The following is a 22358-nucleotide window of genomic DNA, read 5'->3' as shown; positions in this document are numbered from 1 at the left end:
AAGAAGAAAAATCAGTTCTTGTTAATATTACACCAGAGACTAAACACTTCATAAATTTAATATGCATAATGCTTAACTTTTACTTATTTAACACTGAAGTATCTCTCTAGATTAGGTTATTACTAGGCTATTTAGGTAAGAACAGAAATGATCTCCCTTAGGTTCTAATAATGCTCACTTAGAAGACAGAACAGTATTTAAAAAAAAACAACAACAACAAAAAACCAAACCATTTCTTTACAGGTTTTCTTTACATTAGAAAACAGCCTCTGAACTTGGGCTCATTTCATCACAGAAAACTGAGTATATATTAAAAAATAGATGCATGCTTTGCTAAACAACAGAACATAAAACAGATTCTCCATCTAGCAACAAAGCATCTACCCAAAACAAAGAGCAATAAGAACCAGTAACAACACACTATACTCCTATCAAGAGGCTAACAGAGGCTTACTACTCCTAAAGTCCCAAGCATACTTGGCTTAGATATAGCACCATGTATTTGTGCATCTCTATCAAGGCACGGCATTGCTGTTTTAGCATACTCTGAAGATTCCATTCAGTTTGTTTGTCCTTTCTTTTTTCCTTGCACTATTTTTTCTCCTCATATCTTTCAACACAGTATTTGCAACCATTCCCTCTCCTCTCCCAAAGGATTCTTCAGTGACCAAGGCATCAGCCCTTTCAGCAGCCCACAGCTTTACCAAATAACAATGTTAAATTGTGTCTCTAATTGAATTTCCCCAACTTTTCAACCAAGGCCCACTGTTTTTGCTCAAGACTTTGAAACAACACACCAAAGTTAGAGTGGTTGGTTTCATGGCTGGACCCAGCCTCCAGTTTTCAGATTACCAGTTGCTGCCTGCACTGCTGCCAGCAATGCTGAAGGAGTAACTGCCACCAGGTGACACTGAACATTTGTGCTGATAACAGGGGAAAAACACGAGCTTGCTCAAAGTGAAGGGGGCACCAAACAGCTATTTCCCCCTGCCCCCCAACAATATCAGTTCAAACAATTCACGGAATTATGAAGTTGGGCATCTTAGAAATAGCTGTTTTAATCATAGCCTTGATGCAAAAAGAAACAAACCAAAACAAAAGACCACCTCAGCCATTACAGTTTCCCAGTACTCTTTTTAAAGAGTTGTTGGTTTCTTTTTTGGAGGGTTTGTTTGGTTATTGTTTTGTTGTGTTTTGGTTTTTTTAAACTTCTGCACATATCCTGCTCAAAAGGGTGCCAGCTGGACTGGAATGAAATATTTCTTTCCATTTATTTGGAGAGACAGTGTGAAAGTCATCATGAACAAGCAGAATGAACCTATGCATTTCAGTATATGGATTTAGTATATGGATTTAGTTTAGGGACTTTTTAGTTTGATGCTCTGATGGATGAACAATTTAAAATCCTATTAAGACACAGCAGCCTTTTTTCTCCTTTCACGATCCTGACACTATTATATTATACCATTATTTTAGAGTATTTTAAGTCATTAAGTGGAATAGTGAAAGTGATATCAGGCACAAGATCATTACCCAATCTATAACATTTTAAGCAAAACCTGTTGTTGTAAGATAACTAAATGCATAAGCTTTTTAAAAAGGCATTATTCCAATTTTACTGGTGTGGTATGCTTAAATCACTTCCTTGAAAAAGCATATGATCCCTGACCACTAGGCTGGTAATCCTGAAATATCCAGGCTATTCAACATGTAGAACAGCTAAGTATACAGAACTCTGACAGAAAGGTGCATAGCAATAGACAAATTATCACCCAAGTAGTGTTAGAATTGAGAGCAATCCGGGTATTTACCTATAAAACCCTATATTTACCCACTTTCTAGAAGCCTGATTCCAAAAACATTCCCTATGAAATACCACTTTCGAAATTTCCTTTTACAGTGGTAAACTGCTCAGAAATATTTTTTTAAAGCAAACAAAAAAAAAAGGGGAGGGGAGTCTTCAGCTTGCTAAAGAAGATTAAATAGCCTAAAAATCCTTCTCAGTGTAAGCACCACACCCAAGAATCTGCATCCATATATTCAATTTAGATAGGTTCATCAGTACTACACACAAAACAAGATACGATTCTAAAACATACCTATCCTGGCAAATGTGAAGAGAATCAGTTACATACGCACAGAGGGGGGTTAGCAAAGATAGCAAAGACAGCTGCAAGTATTGCACATCTGGGGGCCGTTTGATAAACATTCTTAGGAAACACCCTTTTGGCAATAGTTTTGAGTGCCTGAAAATAATAATTGGGAAGGAAAAAAATTATCTGCTAGTTGACATTTTACTGGAAACAAGCTTGAAATTTCAATAAATCAAACACGTGACTCCTGCTAGCCAAAAAACATTGCTGAAGCACTGGAAGGCAATGCTTACCACAAACAATACACTCATGCACGTGACTCAAACACACCACAATACTGTACCATGGTCCAGACAGTACCACTGGAAAACATACTGAAGAGTCATCAATAGTATCAGAGGACTACATTTTAAACATATTGACTGAACAGTATTTCTAAAAGGACATCTACTGTAATCTTCAGGTAAATCATTTCAGCACTTCCCCAATCTATGTTTATTTTCTCTTGTATTCTATACCTTTTTAAAATACCTTAACTGCCAACTGAAGTATTTTGGCTAAAGAACTTAATAGAACTAGCAACAATATTAATGCAAGTACCTGACTACAGTTTTATGATTTTTTTCTTCCTCCTTATAGCTCTGAAGACTGAAACAATTTTTAGAAGTGTAACTCAGAAAGGTGTGTTCTGGAGCCAAACTGGTAAACTCAAAAGGGTATATGAACAACCTTGAAGCAAGACAAGTCTTCTTACTTTAAGCCTTCACATAGCACAACAGCTCTTCAGCTTGTTAAATTCTGTCCATGCAGAAGAGCTTCCAAGTCATGTATAAGGCATGGAGAAGAAGCATTCTTCATAATATTTAATAGAAATTTTTCTTCTGGAATTGCATTGCTGCACTAGTCAAAAGCCCCCAAGGAACATTCATGTATTGAGCTAATTCACTGGACAAATAAGCAGCAAACTTTTTTGGAGTTATAGCAGTGTCTTGATAATTTAATGAAGTTAATTTGACAAAATAATAATGACTTATGCCTGTCTTCAGAAAGTCTAATTGATGACTTCACCAACCTTTCTGCATCATGACCTTTATTGTCAGGATTAAAGAGAGATGCCCTCTTTAGACAAAAATATTATCTTCTTGCTGAATTAAAACAGCACAAGAAAGTTTAGCAGGTAAGACTTCAGGTTTACAGTGCTTAACCAGCCACTACCAAAACTCGGCTAACAGAAAACTGAGGTTGAAACAACCGCCGCCATGGGTTTTGTTCTGTGTTTTGCTAAATATGAAGGTACAACCACAATGTTTCCTAAGAAGTAATTTATTCAAGAATAACTCATTTGGCTTTCCATAAATATGCTTCAACAATATTAATGTTTACCAAGGACATAAAAATTTTAAATTGAAAAAAAATATCAAACTGGGAGTTACAAGCTCCAGTGTGTTTTATATCCAATGACTGCTAACGAGCTCATCTGAAGCTAAGTGAAGCCAACAATTTAGGAAGCATGGAATCTCATTTTCCAAAAAGACTTTGAAAATTATACAAAGCCATACTCAAATGCTTATAGAGAAATCCTTAACCAGGACTTTCTCCTCTGGCAAGTTTGCTCAGAAAAGTTCCATGCTCCTGGGTTTGCAGCCAATCTCACTGATTTACCTGAAAAGTATGCAAAGGACTTGACCACTTGTCCTTCCAGTTTAAGGGAGAAGTATTTGCAGTTCTCCCATTTTCCTGACACACACATGGGACTCTTCCAGGAAAAATGTACACATTTAGTATATCTATCATTCACTGCAAGACTCGCAATCTTAAATTCATTCTAGCTTCAAACTTTGGGGTTTTCCCTTCCTTTTTTGAAGGGGGGAAAAAAAGTGCAAACTGTTGAACAGGAAACATTAATGTACCAACTTGGATAATCAGCAAAACAGAGTTGCCTGATAACAAACCGAAAGCAAAAATACTTTCCTCCTTTGTAAGGGGGAAAAAAAAAAAAAAAAAAAAAGACATTCTCTGCTTTTTAAAACCTTTGTATAGAGCACAAAGAGCAAAAGTAAACGTGTGCCATGTGTGCTAGCCAAGGAAGCATACACTTAAGTATGAGGCATGTGTACATACATAAGTAGAAGATGCAAGTAAGAAGTCACTGCAGGAACACATAAAAAATAAAGTGCATTTGAAACTAAGATGGAGGAACAACAGCATATCTTTCTCCATTTTAGATCTATGCAAGCTGAAAATATGCATTTTATTTTCTGAGTGTATCTTCATTAGTTAAGGACAGACTAGACTTTAGCATAAAAACCAGAACAGTTAAATCTGTCTTGAACAGATCAAGACAAGAAAGCAGTTCAAACCCTGATGCCTCATGTACAGCAGTACTCCCATAACTGCTAAGACTGGTCTACCTTACTGCAACTTTACCTAACAGTGGAGGTGCGTAGGGAAAAAAAATTATTAGAAAAGCAGACTGAAATTACTATTAAAAGCATATTGTGAATGGCTCTCTATACTGATACTAGATACAAAAGTATTTAAAGCAGCTCTGAAATACTGACATATGCATTTAAGAGAACTATCTACCCAAAAAGACTACGATGACAATCACTGCCTTTTCTTATGACGTGATCATGCCAAGTTGTCTGTCTCAAAAATACGATGCCTCAGGGTAGAACAAAGTCTTTCAAGTTCTCTCCTCTGGAATAGAAATTAGTTGTCTAGTTTAAAGAGATGTTATCTCATGCTACAGTTAAGGAAGAAGCCATACACTCCTTTCAACTCTCCCCATCAGATGTGTGTGTGCATAATTTTTTCTACAGTTTACTTTTATTGCTACCACATTCCAGCATTCATTTTTAGCTCAGGGCAACCACTGTTGTTTCTGAGCTAGCTGTACAAGTGACTGCCAAGTTGGGCAAGAAGCAAGTCAATGTTGCTTTGGCATCATTTGGTTGTAAACATTTTCATTTAACTCTTAGATGAAAAGTAAAAAATACATCAAGAAAGCTGTATACTACCATAACTTACAAGAAACATAAGAAAGGCTCCTTCTTGCCACAATCAGATTCCGGGAACACTGAACACACTTTTTAAAAGTTGGTAAGTCTAGCAAAAAGACATATCTGAACTCCTATGATGCACCCTAACTAGACATAGCTTTGCAATTACTAGGCTATTTGCTTCTCATTTCAATACACATTGCCAAAAATCTATTTTGAACTTCAGATTTCAAACCATCCCCCTTTGAAAACAAAATTAAAAAAAAAATAAAAATCAAGGTTTTGATAACTAATTCTTTCTCTCACATCACAGATTTTGTGACTAATTTCTTGCTTTCCCCCCCTTCCGCCCCCAATGAATTAGCAGCTAACAAACTACTGCATAACCTACTCCTGAATTTCACTATAAACAACATCCAGCAGCTAGCCATTTTCTTCCTTGACAATCCATTCACGTTTCTAAGATCTAAACCTAGTTCAAGGAGTCATCATGTCACACACTTAATCAAAGTTTCTGAAATTTTGGCTAGTCTTCAGAAATTTTTGAATGTGTAGTACAAGAATTGTTGCATCAGAACAAGATCAAGAGCATGGTTTGAGGCAGAATATGACAGAATAAGCACATTATGTTTTACACATTCACCTGTATTCTCTTAACAAATAAAAGAAAACATTAACTTTACTTAATCTGTTAATCTCAAAAAACTCCATGCATTTCTCTATACTGACAGAACTTGCTCTGAGGAACTGCTATTTAAAGACAATATTCAGAAAGGCTCTCTAGATCTGGTTTTGGCTTAGTTTCACATGATCTGCAAAACCTTATAATGTTGCAATGCCTACGTATGTTAGGTAGGGAACAGGATTCATTATCCAAGTCCAGAATAAAGACCAATCTATCCCTAAGAGATAAAAGAGATCAAGTGAGGCAGGGCAGATAAGAAACAAGAAAAACGTTGAAAGCACAGATTGGTCCACCACTACGTTGCTTCAGTGCATAAAACCCCACCGATGCTTGCTACATTTCACAAGAATATTTAAGAAAGGATATGAAAACCAAAAAGTGACTTTGGGAATATTTACAGGCAACATCTTCCAAATGTGTGAGGTAGTACAGTAGAAGTAAAAAATTTATTTGAAATCTTAATAAGCTGCTATGGAGTACTGCATCTTAACCAACCAAACACAGTAAGCTTGTGTAGTAACTAACTGTAAGATTGAAAGAACAATAAGAAACCAGTAGATCAAGGTGTAATTTGCTCTTTAGTGCTATTAAGAGCTCCTTTTTTAATGGTACAAACTTTATGAACTGGAAAATCAGATTTCAACTGTTCTTCTGTTAGAGATAACTGAGACATTGTGTGATTGCTTACAATAACAAGAGATCACCTATTAGTGATGCTCTAAAGCAGGTCTGTAAAGCATATGACTCACTGATGGGGCAGGCTAAAGAACTCATTTTACTGACCTCTCTTTCCTCACCAGAGCATATTATTGGCATGCTGCCAACCACTACAAGGTCCAAAAGTGCACCCAGCACTTAAAAAAAAAAAAAAGAGCTCTAGCTAGATATCACGTATCGAATGCCTGAGCAGCTAAAAAAGCACTAATAGCTATAGCTACTGATTCTGCTATTCCTAATTCTGCATGGCCTGCAAAAGCTCCAGACTGAAACACCTTTTCAAATGAGAACATTTAGGAAAAAAGAAAAAGCAGGCTTGGTGAATGGAAGATAAGAAAATTACAGTTTTTCAAAAAAAAGTGGCTATATACAGACTAGTGATATGGCAGCATTAGGCAGCATTGGTCTGAGGACTTCAGTTGGCAGTTACCAGCCCATCAATGGTAACTGCTTCACCCCAAGAATGTGCACACTGAAAACTTCTCTACTAATTGTTGCACTGTAATCACCACATTATCAAGTGATCAACAGTGGCGTCACTATACGCATTGTTGTTTGGGGGGAGGAAGAAGAAAAGGGAGTACGAAGAATCCACACATTGCAACTGCCATGCATTAGCAGTTCAGAGGAGTAGGAATCGTGTGACCCCACAGCAGGCAGAGCAGTAATGGTAAGTCACAGGCAGACCACAGCGAAATCAGTTGAGAAGATGTGGTAAGAAGCTGCAATTCTGTTCTGAAGTAGTAACAAGATGTACAACAGAACTGAAGAAGCAGGAAAATAGGATTCTTTAGCATAGGAAGCATGACTTAAAAAAAAATTTAAGACTTAGAAATCTTACTCACCTGTGTGAATTATATACTCTGAATAAATCAGCTACCTCCAACAGTAAGTGACCAAAAATTTGGCGATGAAATGAGTAAATGAGAACAGAATCATGCAGTGCAGACATTACAGTTTTTTGCTGTACTGCATACACTGGTAGATTGGGTGGAAGAGGTGGTGTTAATATAAGAGATACATAGCGTATTTTAGTACAGTATTCGTTTTGATAAAATGATCACCTAAAATAACTTGCTGGCATTAATTTGCCATTCCTATATCCAATAACAAATTAAAATCTGGTTATTAAATTCCCTAATTTGGTTGCATTCTGCAGTGGTAGGAAGTCCCTTAACTGGAACAAGAAGCATTTTCCTTTAACTTTCCATTACCTGTGGAATTGGAAAAAAATACAATGTGTACTTTTAAATGGCAGTAAGGCCAGCTGCTTACTAAGAGGGAAACTATGTCAATAAAAAAAACCACAAAAGCGCAGTTTTTATGGCAACTACTCCTGAATCTCAAACCAATTCTTGCTCTATTTTACTGTCTGGACTATGATTTATGTGCTAGCAGGTAAAATGACTTTGCTCTGTAAGCCAGATGACCATATGCAGGTTTAAGTGCAAAAGTCTCACCAATACAGCATAATTTTACAAGATACCTCCTAGACGTAAATGAAGGCCAATTCAAATTTAACAGTGGAAGAACAAGTACATACTTTGCCTGTCATGTCAACATGTTTATATTAACTGCATCTGAACCCTCTACACCAGCAGTGCCTTCGTGAAACTATCACAGTTGCCAGTGCAGCTGCATTAGCAAATACATACATACAGCCCTTGGATGTGTTTTAATTCTAGTTTAGTCTCTTCAAACAGTTGTTGTTGAAACCATAATACCACTTTTGATAAATGTGAATCTGTCTCCTGCAAATAAAATCCCATACTCTTGCACTGAGCACAAGAGTCCTTTCAACCACCTCTAAACCTAGATAAAACACTTTGGAGGGTGGTACTTAGAAGTAGAGCCATAATACATCTTATTTCCCGACACACTTATTCAGCTGATTGTACCTACGCAAGCACCTCATTCCAGAGGCCATAGTCAACTAGTTAAACAAGTGGCTGAAGTCATTAGGCACACCTGCTACCTAGAATACATGATGGTATGGCCATAGATTTTGGAGTACAACTTCTTGCAATGCCTTTACAGGCACTGTAAAAGTGATACTCAATTCTCAGTTCTGGGATAGGACCACTTTTATGCTCTGCATCTGCACAGAACCAAGGACAGTGATATGAAACCCACACTAGAGCTCCCAGTTTCCCTGCAAATATAACAGAAGTTTCCAAGACATCTTAGACCTGCTGCAACAACTTCCCAAGTCCTCCAAGAAAATAGCTGTACTAAAAATTTTTTCACAAGAACACACTAGAAATATTTGATCTCATCCACAGGCATTCTAGCAACTCTGTGGCACGATGAATAGAAAGAACCATCCTAGAATGAATAAGGGTATAATGGCAAAATAAGAATCAGAAGCTCCAATTACAGAAAGCTGATATTAACAATAGGCAGACTAAGTGTGTTCCAAGTCTTTCTTTCTGGACTTGTACCACTGTGAAAAGCGCAAGAGTCATACTCTAATTTACCAGCACTAACTAGCATCTAGAATATGCTTGCATACATACCAAGATGATTTAATAGCTCAGTACCACCGAAAGAGAATATTCCTCTCTTCCTTTCTCCTAAGAAACTGCTCTTTGTGCTTACCCTATCCTGGGCTCCTTTTTTCATTAAGGTCCTCCAAGACCATTAAATTCAGTTTTATTTACTAAAACAGCAGAAAGTAAATCCAACAAAAAATAGTTTCCTGCCATTTTGGTGAGTTAATCAACTTCGCAAAAGTGTTCAAGTGCCAGAGTCAGTGCATGGGAGGAGACCCAGACAGCACAGCCATCAACAGGAAAGGGAAGAAAGAAGGAAGAAAAGCTCCTTCCTTTAGCAGGAGCAACAAGCCGTTACAAATGGCACAACTGGTCATGAAATTCAAGCCTGAGATAATGTCATAATTTTTCTCTTTTCTTGATCCTTTACCCAGCTGATTCAAAAGAAGTAACAAACACATTAAAAACACATGCACACAAAAATTTACCATCTGACTCTCTCTCCCTCTCCACCAAAACTTCTTAGCATTAAACATACATGGTTACCTAGACGCCCTTCAAGTTTCAAGAGCAAAGTCGTGAAGGACGAACTGAGTCACTGTGTTCTATAACTCACAAAGCCAGGCGACCACGCCACAGCACCACATCAGATCGTATTATTAAAAAAAAAAAAAGGGGGGGGGAAAGAGTAATTCATTTGTGAAAACAGCTATTTAAGTTTGTTTACTTCAAAATTAAAGTCTCTGAAGTTCGAGTTTTTGATTTGTCAGCTTTGCAACTGACTGGGTTTTGAAAACACTAGTTTTACGTGCAGTTCTCATTAGATAACACAATGCTCCAGTGTTTGCATTCTTCTGCAAATGGTACGCTCTTCCAAAATATATTTATTTAAGAGCAAATTTAACTTGTGTGTTCAACAAAAGCGTACAGATAACGACACCTACGTGAAGTCCGCATATGCTGTAGGCATGTTACACTGCTGTATCTCTTACCTTCAAGAAAAAACGGTACATAGTTTTAGTTCGTTATGTTGTGCTCTACAGAATTATTGCACTAGAAACGTTAAGAAAAACGCCTCCTCAGAACTGTGTTGTTTATACGTAGGCATTTAGGAGTACTCTGCTTGCATGCCAGACTGACTTTTTGCGCTCTTTTGCTGGAATAAGGCCTCCAGGAGAAAAATTTAAAAAAAAAAAAAAAAAAAAAATCAACAGAGGAAGATGGGATTTCATTGACACAACCGCGATCTTGAAGCAAGGGCAGGCGAGTCTTTGAAAAGCTAGTTTTATCTGAAGATGACTAAGTTGTTGCGGGCTGCATGCACACCCTCACGTGCATCCTGTAACTAACTGCTGGTTTCGTGAGGGGGCCAGCGTTACACCCCCCACCCCCGCCCCGAGAGGGGACGGCGAGCACGCTCGCAGGCGGTGCGGCTTAGGCCACGCCGCCGCCGGGGAGGGCTCCTCGCCCCGCTCCCAGCGGCGATGCTGCGGGAACCGCCGAGCGCGGCCCCTTCCCGGCGCCCCCCAGACAAAGAGTGCTGCTGCGGCGGCGGCGGGCCTGAGGGGGGGGGGGCACGCGACCCCGGCGGGCGCATTCCTCCTCCTGGAGGACGGCTTTCGGCGGCGAGGAGGGCGCCTTCCTCCTCCTCCTCCTCCTCCCCCCCGGCGCCGGGACGGGGACAAAGGAGGAGCGGGAGGGCTGCGGGGCCCGGCCGCGGGGCTCTCTCCGGCGGCTCCTGCCCCGCCGGGGAGGGCTTCGCTGCCCCGCAGCCCGCCCTGCGCGGCGGGAGCCCCTCCGCCTCACCGGGCACCGCCGCCCGGCCCTGCGCCGAGGCGGGCGCTGGGGGAGAAGAGGGGCGAGAACAAGTGCCCGCGCGGAGCCGGGCGGCGGGGCCGCCCGCCTCAAGGTGACACCCGCGGCCTCCCCCGCGCCCCGGCTGCCTCCTCACCTGGCACCTGCAGACGATGTCGGCGTCCTGCGCCAGCAGGTCCACCACCTTGCCTTTGCCCTCGTCGCCCCACTGGGCCCCCAGCACGACGGTCACCTTGTTGCCGGGGAGGCGGGCGGCGCACTCGCCGTTGGGGATGGCGGGCGCCGGGGCGCCATGCTCCGCCATGGCTCGCGCTGCCCGCTCCGGCTCCGCTCCAGGCACATGCGGCAGCGCGCGGCGGCTCCGCTCCCCCCCCCCCCCCGCCTCCCCGCCTCCGCCTCCTCCCGGGCGGGCGGTGGTGCCGCTGCCGCGTCCAGGTGCCGCCGCCTACCGGCCCCGCCAGCGCCGGCCTCCCCCGCCGGGCAGACCCCTGCCCTCAGGCGGATCCCCGCCCCGCTCCCCCGCGGAAAACAGGAGCCGCCGGTGCCTCTCCCGGCGCCTTCCCCCCACCCCCTTCCCGCGCCTTCGCGCCGCTCCCCCCGCGCCTCGCGGCCGGGACTACATTACCCAGCGCGCCGCGCGGCCTCCCCCGCGTAGGGCGCCGCGGGGGCCCGGGCGCGGTGCATGCTGGGGCTTGTAGTCCCCGGGGGGGGGCGCACCTGTGGCGGGAGGGCTCCTGCTCGCTTGCCCCGTGCGCCCCAACGGCGGCGCGAGGCCGTGTCGGCTGGGGAGCGGGTAGGGGGCGGCTGCGGCGGAGCGGCCACGGCGCCTCACCGGGCGCTGCTGGCCCTGCTGAGGCTGGATGGCGGCTGTGCCTTGCGGAGGTGGAAGGAGGGGGCTAGGGGCGCTGAGGGGAGGCGTGGTGCTGGGGTTGCTTCTGTGCGTCGGGTCTGGCCTCGGCTCGATATATGCTCAAGCTGCGGCCTGGGGTTTGGTGGCCACAGATCCCGTGTCCGTTCGCCAGAGCTGGCTGTCTGGGAGGCAGCAACAGCCCGCGGCCTGACGTGCTACAGGTGTCCCCACACCGCTCCTGAAGCAGAGCGGGAGTCTCTGGTCCCTGCCAGTCCGGAGGGTCTCGGTCTGGTGCTGCTCCCCGTTTCCCCTCAGGTTACATCTGCTGTGGGCAAGGCCTACCTGTCCCAGATGTCAGGCCTGCTGGCGTGGGTTTGCAGTATATCACAGCTTTGCCTATATGGTTAGTTTCGCTGACTTAATGATAAGAATGTAAACTAGGGTTTGTAGAAGCAGGGGCTAAACGTAAGAGGCCGTTTTCTCCAGAGACACCGGAACATGGCCCCAGGCTTATTCATGAGTTAAAAAAATAATGGAAAAAACCCATAGCAGAGAAATGCCTTCATCATGCATACTTGAGGGTTTACATGTGGAACTGATGTCTCAGTGGCTGTTTTCATTCTTTCCTGCTTCACAGAATCAGCACCCCTGGGGGAAGATTTTTTTTCTGTAAAGTAGCTATTAAAAAGACGTAAGTCTGAATGACGTAATTATTGCTAAGACAGCTATTCAAAAACCTGACTCACTGAGCAGTCACAATCTGCAGCTGTCTGGCAAGTCGTAGAGTTTGATACTTGTTGCTTCTTTGCTCCTTCAGGTTTACTTTAACCAAGAATTTGAGGATCTATAAAAGTCACTGGAGAAAAGGTTGTGTCTTGCAAAGCTGGGAAGGTACATAACAGAAAATTAAATACGGACTTGACAGAGAACATTTTAAAAAAAAAATTGCAAAAATTGCAAAAATTGCACTGCAAAGAGATGCTATGACAAAGTAGTCAGTTCAGTACAGAGGTGTTCAGCAATTACAAATGATACAAGGCAATTGCCTGTATACACTTCAAAGAGCAAATAGTTCCTTAAACGTTCAGTGTAGTCCATAGTATTAATATTTTCATCTGCTTGTGCTGAAAAAAACCCAGCCATGATTGCTGTATTGCTGCACAGAGCTTGTGGGAAGTCACTAAAAGCCACAAGGAACTGCTGAAGTCAGTTTCTCCAGTCTTGCTGACGCAATGGCAAACTTTGTTTTAGTGCACTCACTTCTGAGGCCATAGATCATCTCATGACTCCCCAAACAACGGTCCAGATTAATGTTTCAGGATATGGTTTTCCAGTATAGCTGAATTGTATTAACATCTCACTGTTGCCAACACAAATATTCCCTCAAATCTCAGAATAAATTTGAGCCTGTCATGGTAGCGTCCTAACAGTGTGGTATTAGTGTAATGCCACTTTCCAAAGAGGTCTCAGGCACACGAATCCATTGTTCCGCTATTTTTATTTGGTGTTGAAGAGTTTTGAGATTTATGTTTTGGTATGTTTTCTTGGTAGGTGTGGAACCAGTGAAGAAAACTATGAACTCTTCACTTCCAGAAAACCTGTAAGTATTTAATTAAGATCAAGATAATCAATACTGATTGGTACTGCAAGGTTTAGAATTTTTATTTAATACGTGGTCTTAGGGGTCTGTCATTCCTCCACCCTCTTTTCTTTGTAAACTAAATGGAAGCTTTCATTCTAATACTGTAAAACATATTAAATACTCTTTACTGGTATGATTCACTAACTGTATTTATAGTATAGTTCTAAAACATGGTAACTCTTGACTAAAGTACAAACACAGCTGGTGTCTAATGCCCCTTGTCAAAAACAGGCATTTGCTGTAGTACAAGTAAGAGCTTAGAATAAAACTGTGCAGAAACTCCCAATTGCACTTATTTCAGTTCATTTAGTATAAGCAAGAAAACCAGCGAGAACATGCAATGTTACCGTACTGGTGTTTTTTCCTTTAACATTTGTGGACTATATTAACTTGGTTTGCTATTTGGGCAAGCTGAATCTGCTCTGTGAGAGGTCAGGTGGGCATTTAGAGGTGGCACAAAGTGGCAAGAGTTTATGTTCAAGGAATGAAGGAATGTGGCTGCCTTTTCTGGCATTTGCAAGCTGGTGTACGGGATTGACTTCGTAAAACTGAATCCATGGTAGAAGTGTATACTGATAAAGTTTAGGTTGTATTGTCTTCTGAATTGACCAATGTTAGTGACTGGATATGAAGAACTGAGGCAGTTACATTTATCACAAATTTCACTCTAATTTGGGTATATTCAGGCTTTTCGTATGACTGCATTTCCTGCCTCCCAATAAACTGCAGGAGACTCAGACAGGAATTTTTAATAGATAAACACTGAACAGAAGCAGTGCGAGATCTGCATTTCATTCAGATGTGTTGAAGAGATATGCAGAATTGTTACATCTATATGTTTTCAATTATTCTGATGAAGTATCCCACATATTAAAAAAATTGACACACAAAGTAGTTTAGAGGAGAATTTTGGTAAGAACTTCAGTAGTTCAGAAAATCAAGGGTGAGCATGAATGAAGGGAAAATGCTGTAACAAGAAGGTAAACTGGACTATTAGCTAATGCTCAGCATGGCTGATGGGTCATGGAGTGCTATTTCTTTCTCCTTATTAATACTTCTTAATTGTGTTGAAGGACTACTGAACAATGTTAATACTTTTCTGGTACTGTTTTTCCTAGTGTAAGCAATTTCTGAGTTTCAGGGGAAGTATGCGATGAAGAAATAGCCCTTGGCAATGAAAATGTCAGGGCATGTGGTCCATGGTATGAGTTTTCTGTTAAAATGGTTTTACCTGTGACAATGATGAAATACTCAGATATTTTACACTGAGGTCTTATCTACACTAGAACAGTGGTTGCAGAAAAGTGGTCTGTGGGCCATGGTTAGCTAATCTGCAAGTGTCCTACAGAACCGTGTTATTTCAATTTGTCACATTTATCTCATTAAAACATTCAGTAAAAGGTAAGTTAATTTTACTTCCTGATTATTTACAGCATCTTTAGAGTATTTTCCTGTTTTAATTTAATGTTAAGATGTACAGTGGCTCACAAAAAATGTAGAGTGTTTAGTGCCATGGTCAAAAAAAGTCTAAGAATCACTGTGCCAGACACAATTGGCAACTGTAGCACTTCAAACTGTCCAGAATGCTGTCAGCTTAGCTTAGGAGGAATAGAAATCATTATACAGTTAGGACATACATAATTTTATTTGAACAGTGTGCTAATGTAATTGATCCCTGCTTGTTGCTTGTTATTACTGTTTTTAAATTAGTTTTTCCAGTTAAAATTTACCCTAATTATTTTTGTTACATTCATTAATCTTTTTATCATGATAAAAACGAGATTAAGAACATTATAAAGTAATATCTGTATATGTTGTCACGATTGATATATTTGCACACACTAGCAAGTGTTATCAACTCTTTGATTAGATATTTCTAGAATATGAAGGAACTTAATTTATTGAGTGGGTATTTCCTGATGTATGTACTGCAGAAGATAAAAGGTAAGAGCTTAAAAAATCATACACATCACAATAGCAAGATTTTGAATTCAGTAAGAGAAAAGTTAAGATAATACTGGATACTTTTGAAATTTCATGGGCAGTTTACAGAAGTGTGTTTTTTACATGCAAGTGTAGATAAGGTAGCAGCTGACAAAAGTGGAGATAAACAGGAAAATAAAATTCTGTCGTTGAAAAGTTGTAAAGCTAAATCCTTTCCTTGGAAATGAGATTTGTAAATTATGATTTGCAAAGACAACTATTTTATGTAATAATACAAAAAAAAAAGAGTAAAAAAATTTTAAGTGTGTTCTTCAGATCTGCATATTCTCTTCTCTGAAAGAACAGCAAACAAATTGTTGTCTTTGCAGAGCAGAAATGAAATGGAGTTTTTTGTATGTATGGTACTGTAATTTAAATATTTACCTATAATATGTTAAATACGAAAATGGACATATATGATACAAGTTAGCTTTTATTACAGTGTTCCCCCCCCCCCCAAGAATTTCATTGCTTCTTCTGATCCAAGCAGCAGCTTACTCTTCAAGGCAGGTGTGAATAAGTTCCCTGTTCCCTAGTGTTACAACATGTTAAGTGTGTACAAAGATACTGTGTTCTGTCTCGGTGTTAGCCTTTGACAGCATCAGCTATTGAAAGTTTAATAGAATGCATGTGTGATAGATATTGGGTGATTCATATTTTGCAGGACTTTATAGATTTATAAATTTCTCAGAATATGTCTCAGTCAGGGAGAATGAAGCACTGTGTAAGGGAAACAAACAAAAAAACCCCGCTAATAAATGGATGAATCCTTTTTGTTGTTTTTGTTCATTAAAACAGGATGCCAAATATCATACAATATTTGACTAAGAAAGATCTTGAATTGGCTGAAAGCTTTTCCTTTTTCATAGGTCTGGTTTTTGGTTAGAATAGTTCCCTCATGCAGGTCACTGCAAAAGTGTCAGCTCAAGGGAGGGGAGCACAGTAGCCCTGGTTTGCATCAGCTTTATCTGTTTGAAAAATATAGTTCACCATCTCTTGAAAGTGCCACAATGGCTGTGGATGAGAGCTGCTGCACCAACCAAGATTGCATTTGATTGTCAAATATAGGTTAGAATAAAGATTTTTGTCTGTGTTAACCTGTAACCCATAATACCCGAGTCCTGACAAATCCTTAATTTATTTTGCTACTAATCCTATCTGACGTTTTGCAACAAGATAGGATGAGACTAAACGGGTGAATGGGGTGAAGTGTGACCTTCAAGGCAGGTGACCAGGGTGTGCAGGCCTCTAGAATGACCCATACCACATTCTTAGAGAGCTCAGGGACTGGGAAGTGTGCCCTGCCAGTTGTCTGTCATTAAGGGGCTTGTTTATGTAGCTATTGAGAGACAGTCAACTTGTAGTTCCCCGAAGTGTCACTGATACTGTACAGTAGCTGGGTTGTCTCACATACATGTAAGAAAAAACTTGAGCTAAAAACTTAATGAATATTTTACATGCTTTTAGGCTCAAGTTTCTCTCACATTCTTCTTTCTTTTTTTTATCTTTTAAATTTTGTCCAGTGTGCTTAGAAATAATGCCCTAAAACTATAAACATTCAGTCTTAGAGATGTTGATTGTCTGTCACTGAAGTGCTGAACTACTAGATTGTATTCTCTGTTTAATAGAAGTGTGGGGTTTTTCTCTTGCACAAACTTATGAAGCAGACCCTGAAATCCTAAATTTTCAAGATTTAATCTAATAGATTCTCAGATGCACCTATCTCATGTTAACTAATGTTAAACATTTGTGCTATGGGTCATGTTTATTTTTAAAATAATTTTAGTTCACCAAAACCAACGCTGAACTGTCCATTTGCTGGGACTTAGAGTAAAACCAATAGTAAAGGCTGAGGTAAGCTGTGAAAATAAATTGTGAGAAAATTAACTGTGGTCTGATCATTGTGTCATTGTGTACTTGGTGATGGTTTGGATGCTGATGCCTCACAGCACCCATAGTCTGTTGTGAAATAGAGCTCCAGAATTGAATATGCTATTTACAAATAATCTGTCTTTATCTCTAAAGGTTGTGAAGGAAAACTTCCAAGTAAGAACAGAGTTTAACTAGTGTAGAGGTGGTTCATTTGTTTGCAAGATGAATCAATGAATTCTGAGATTTCTGATAGCGTCTTTTATTTTATTGAACTACTAAATATTTTACACTTACCTGTTTAAGATCCAGTTACTCTGCTTGCTCTACAGACCTATCTGCATCCCTTATCTTCTCTGGGGACAAAAGGCAGCTGCTTATATACAGCTGCAGAAGAACTCAGCTTTCTCACAGTAGTTTTGTAATGACTATTGAGTGCTTTTATACCAAATTCTGTAGTATGATTAAAGATTAAAAAATGTATGGGACAATCTTAACAGATTTTAATCTTACATTAAATGAGAGAGAAGAAACCGTTGCGCAGACATTATTCATTTTCTTACTAAGTTCATCAGAACTCTTGATTCTTAAATGGGTTTGTAGTAATAGTATTTCCTGCCTGTTACACTGGAACAGCACAGCTTATGTGGATATTGTTGCAGATTTCTACCATGTTTACAAAAAAACCCCTTGACTTACTAGGATTTTTTTCAGTATTTTGTAAAGAATGTAATTGGTGTTTTGGTATCTGAACTGTAATTGGTTTTGGATCTGAAGAAGCTCATGCTGAATCCTTATTGTGATCACTGACTAGAAGGAACTATAGTGTCTTTTAAAGGTATTAAGGAAGTTTGTAATATCATGTTGAATCCCTGTTCATTAGATAAGACTGTTACAAAGAAGTGAATAGTATTGGGTCTATGTCCCCATTTACACCGCCATTTAAGGTGGCACAAAAACATATGTAAACTGCATAAATGCAGTGCATTCTATGCAGAAAGAATCTAATATACAGACATTTAAAACAAAACAAAACAAATACATTTCATGCAAGAAACCTCTCTTAATTTAATATTTTCTCTTACTGGATGGCATTGCTGCCACTTATTTCATGAACATCAAAACCAATTGTTGCCTATGTGTTCGTGTTCTCTATCTCTCTCCTTCTCCTATGAGCCTTTCCCAGTGCAAAACCCTACTTCTCTCCCATTTATGTTTCACCTTACCCTTTCTATCTAAATAATCCTAAATTCTACCCATGTGTTCAATCTCTCTTGTCAACTTCAATATTTCAGTTTCCTACCAGTATCTCTTGAGCCATTCCAGAATAGCTTCAACTGTTCAAGTTTTCAACTACTGGTTGAACGAGAGCTAGCAAGTGCTGGGATGAGTTGTAACTAGCAAGTGCTGGGATGAGTTGTAACCTACGTATGTGATTATTGACCAAGGCTTTAGGACCTGGAGTTTCCCAGCATGCTTGTGTGTTCGTAAAATAGTCTTACTGAATTCAATTGGACTATTCATAAATCAAAGCTTTTTATGTAAGTAATAAAGCATTATGTAGATGTATATATTGATACAAGTAAAACATAAACCAGTAGCACTAGGAAGAGCAGTGTATCAAAGCAAAACATGTTTCTGTCTTCTACACATTTGAGGGTAAAGAATGGTATTTGCCGGCTTCTGATCATTCTAATTGTTTCATGTGGTATGTGACAGCAGCTTCACAAACAGACCGGTAAGGGTTTTTTCTATGTGAATGTGTTTGGAAATATATAATAGTAACATTTTCTAACAGGGATGGTATTTTTAATGATCTATGTGAACAAATGAAAAACCTGACAGTTTGGAATTTATGATTTTTTCATAATGTTGGATATTGTATGTATATATATGTATGGGTCAAATTAAGAACTGCTTTGTTTACATATTGAATTAAAATCCATAGAACATGAAATGAGCTTTTGTACTTAGTACAGGTCTAAAAATGAAGGATATTGACACGTGGATTCAGATGTAGCACGGAACAAAAACGTAGCCAGCCATTGTCCAGGGTAAATCAGTGTTTCAAGACAGAATTATTACAGAAGGCAGCTCATAAGCAATAGATTACAAAGGAAAGAGATGAACTTGGGAGGATGTATGTCTAACAGGTCTGAAGGCTATTGAAGAACATACCTACTGTGGAATGCAGGGGGATTTTGATTGCAAGGGTCAGAAACAAGTATGTTTCTTGGAAAGAGTGAATTGTAGAAATAAAAATGTCTTGGATGGTGTTGCAGGATTCCAAAGAATGCTTGTTAGAAGCGAGAAAAATGAGGCAGAGACTTTATTCTTTCGTCTATGTATGTGTATTTATCCTACTCACTAAAGTAATGATTTTTAAACCTTAAAATGTAAGCATGTCTCCCTGCACGCTCTAACATCTCTGAAGAAGGCTAAGGCTATGTCAGAGTGAAGTTGCAGCTAAAAAACCTCTGCTCAAACAAATAGGAATTAAAAATAATTGAACAGAAGGCGCCACTTGTGTGGAGGCAGAGAGCATGATTGTGAAGTGTGCTAGACAGGCCAAGAAAAAATGAGTAGTGAAGCATAAAAGCACATGTTTTAACATAGTAGGACCAGGCAGGAACCCTAGTGGTTGCCAGTCTGGGAAGCCCTACCAGAGCTATGATCACCTTATACTTGGAAGCACTAGGAAAGTCATGAGACTACTGAAAAAGTTTTGTAGATTTCCTGAATATAAGCAGTAGTTTTTAGGTGAAAACAGTAACTTGTATTCTGCTCCTATCATCCATGGAGTTTGCCAGTATTTGGCTTGCTTTATTTATTTAGGAGGAAAACATCTATAATGCTAGTCAGGAATATTTTTAATTGCATACTTTTGCTCACAAAATATGTGTACAAAGTCCTGTTTTTCTGAACATACTAGAAATAAACAGCAGTAGCTTTCTTTTTCACAGTTTTTGAACCCCTCTGAAAACTCCTGTGTAATGCAAAGCATTATGTGCTTGCCCTCAAAGCCATGTAACTATTCTGTGTATTGTATAGTAGGCTAGTAAGCTCCTTACTCAGATTTTTTTTCTGTCAACCCCAGGGTAAACTTTCTTGCATGTTTTCTGATTTGATTAGTGTTAATATTGCCAGCAAATGTCTTCCTCTACTTCCCAGATATTGCTGCAGAAAGGACCACTTAATTGCTTTTTTGTTTTGTTTTGCTGGAAGGAATGCACTGAGTACAGTTACCAAAGTTAAACAAAACGTGATTGACAAGAAGCCAAAGACAGCCTTAATAGCAGCAATCTCTCTTGTCCTAGAAGAACCATAGATGAGACTTTTTTCTTCTACTTCAGTCACACTAGTTAGTATTACTTGTGTCTTTGCTTGAAAACTGCGAATTTAGTTTTGTAGTCATATGGATTTTTTTTCAGTAAATTTGAAGATAATTGATAGATTTTTAACATTTTACTTGAGTGGTGATTAAAACATGCTTCCATATTATAAACTCTGATCCTTGTCTACAGCTTCTTTTTTCCACTTGAACTGATGGATAAATTCTTGACCTCTTTTGAAGGCAGTGGATGCTTAGCATTGACTTCATCAGAATTAACATTTCATCCAGGATGCTTGACGGGGTTTGATTTCATGCAATCCTAATTCTGTTGTATTTCTGACATCCAAGATACAGCAGTTTCCTTGCCTTTCCCTCGACCTCGGACCTTACCCGTTCCAGCTGCAGCAAGAGTGCAGAAGACTTGGAGGCCCCAATTCTAATACAAGCAGCACTTTGCTCCCTGTTTTGTCATTACAGAGAGGAGCATGTCTCCCTCACTGGAGAGGGGAGTCTTCTCTTCATATAGAGCACAACACAGGGTCTCCATTGTGCACTCTGATACAGCAGGTATACTTCCTTGCAAACCGATCTTTTTAATCTGATAACTTTCAGAAGACATGCTTTCTTTAAACAGTACGTTTTTTTGGTGAGAGAAAGGTTACGTTATGAAAAAGCCTATGAAGGATGCTTAGAATGTATTTTTAAATGAGAAACATCAGCAAATATGGATCTGTCTTTAAATATTAAAATATTTATGCAGTGGAACAACCAGAGCCAGTGTGCTAAAAACATTATTTTAGACACTGTATACACATCTCATACAAGCAGATTGATTTAAATTGTGTAAAATAGTTTTATTCAATAGCAAGCTTTTTAATGATAATTTAAAGTAATATGTAATTTATTGTTTTTGTAGAACAGATCCACTCTCCATAAGTGAAAGCCAGGTAAATTTTAAGTTTGAATGTGTTCTTTGGCCTTATATCTTAATTTAGCTCTTCTCAAATTTTTTTTTCTCATTTTTATGGAAAACAATTTTGACACAAATTCAGGCTGAGTAATATCAGACCAACATATTATTCGATTTGTTTGAATTTGTGTACTTGTTTGAGATTTTTAAAATGTGTGTGGCATACAATGAATCTGATTGAACATTCCATTGGTACAGGAAACTAATATAATCTTGTTTATAAAATTCCTTATTTCATAGCTTCTGCCAAATTTAATATAAAGAGATGGTAACATAAATTATTTCCTATCTCACCCCCTCTTTGACTGTGAGAGAGATTGTGATCATGTGGGGAAATACAAAAACTTTAAATAGTAAAAAAAGTGTCCTTGCTAACAAACTGAATTCATAAGTAGTTTGCAGTCTGCTAAAAATGATTGAACTTCACAGCTGTGGAAGCAAGCTTATATTCTCCCTGTGCAAGTTATTCTACTCAGCCACCTCTGAGCAAGCAGCTGTATGATTACTCAGCTTGCCCTATTCTAAGGATGGATTGCAAAACTTGGCATTTTGATTTGAGCAGATGAATAGGAAACTGCAGGATGCGAACTGTAGGATGTAAACTTGCAGCATGTCAGCTGTTTTATGATAACTGCCTGTGTGCACATCCTTACACCACTATACTTTGTGGTAAAGGTGGTGAGTTTGCCTCACTAAATGATTGCCCCTGCATGTACCATGAGATGGAAATACCAGGCGTTTGCTTTCTTCCTGACTGCAAGAGCAGTATATCGGCGATGTGCCAGTCATAGAAGCATACATGGTGCACATTTAAATGACAGCTTCATAACATTTCCTTGACAAGAAACAAGTCCTGTTTTCTTTCAATAGTGAGTAACCCCTCTTCCTTTGCTGCAGCAGAACAGG

General features: G+C 39.7%; 1 protein-coding gene across 1 annotated transcript in view; it reads right to left on the bottom strand.

The window, feature by feature from the left end:
• ADSS2 (adenylosuccinate synthase 2) overlaps window positions 1-11190 on the bottom strand; it is a 39703-nt gene extending 28513 nt beyond the window's left edge. The window contains exon 1 of the mRNA XM_049830981.1: window positions 10941-11190. Within this exon, the coding sequence (XP_049686938.1) occupies window positions 10941-11108 (168 nt within the window). The 5' untranslated portion in view covers window positions 11109-11190. The remainder of the gene's footprint in view (window positions 1-10940) is intronic.
• Between the last annotated feature and the right edge of the window lie 11168 nt (window positions 11191-22358).

Source organism: Accipiter gentilis, chromosome 28 (genome assembly GCF_929443795.1).
Source record: "Accipiter gentilis chromosome 28, bAccGen1.1, whole genome shotgun sequence".
NCBI classification, from domain to species: domain Eukaryota; kingdom Metazoa; phylum Chordata; class Aves; order Accipitriformes; family Accipitridae; genus Astur; species Astur gentilis.
The sequence above is the reverse complement of the archived record's forward strand: the minus strand, read 5'-3'. Positions and strand labels throughout refer to the sequence as shown.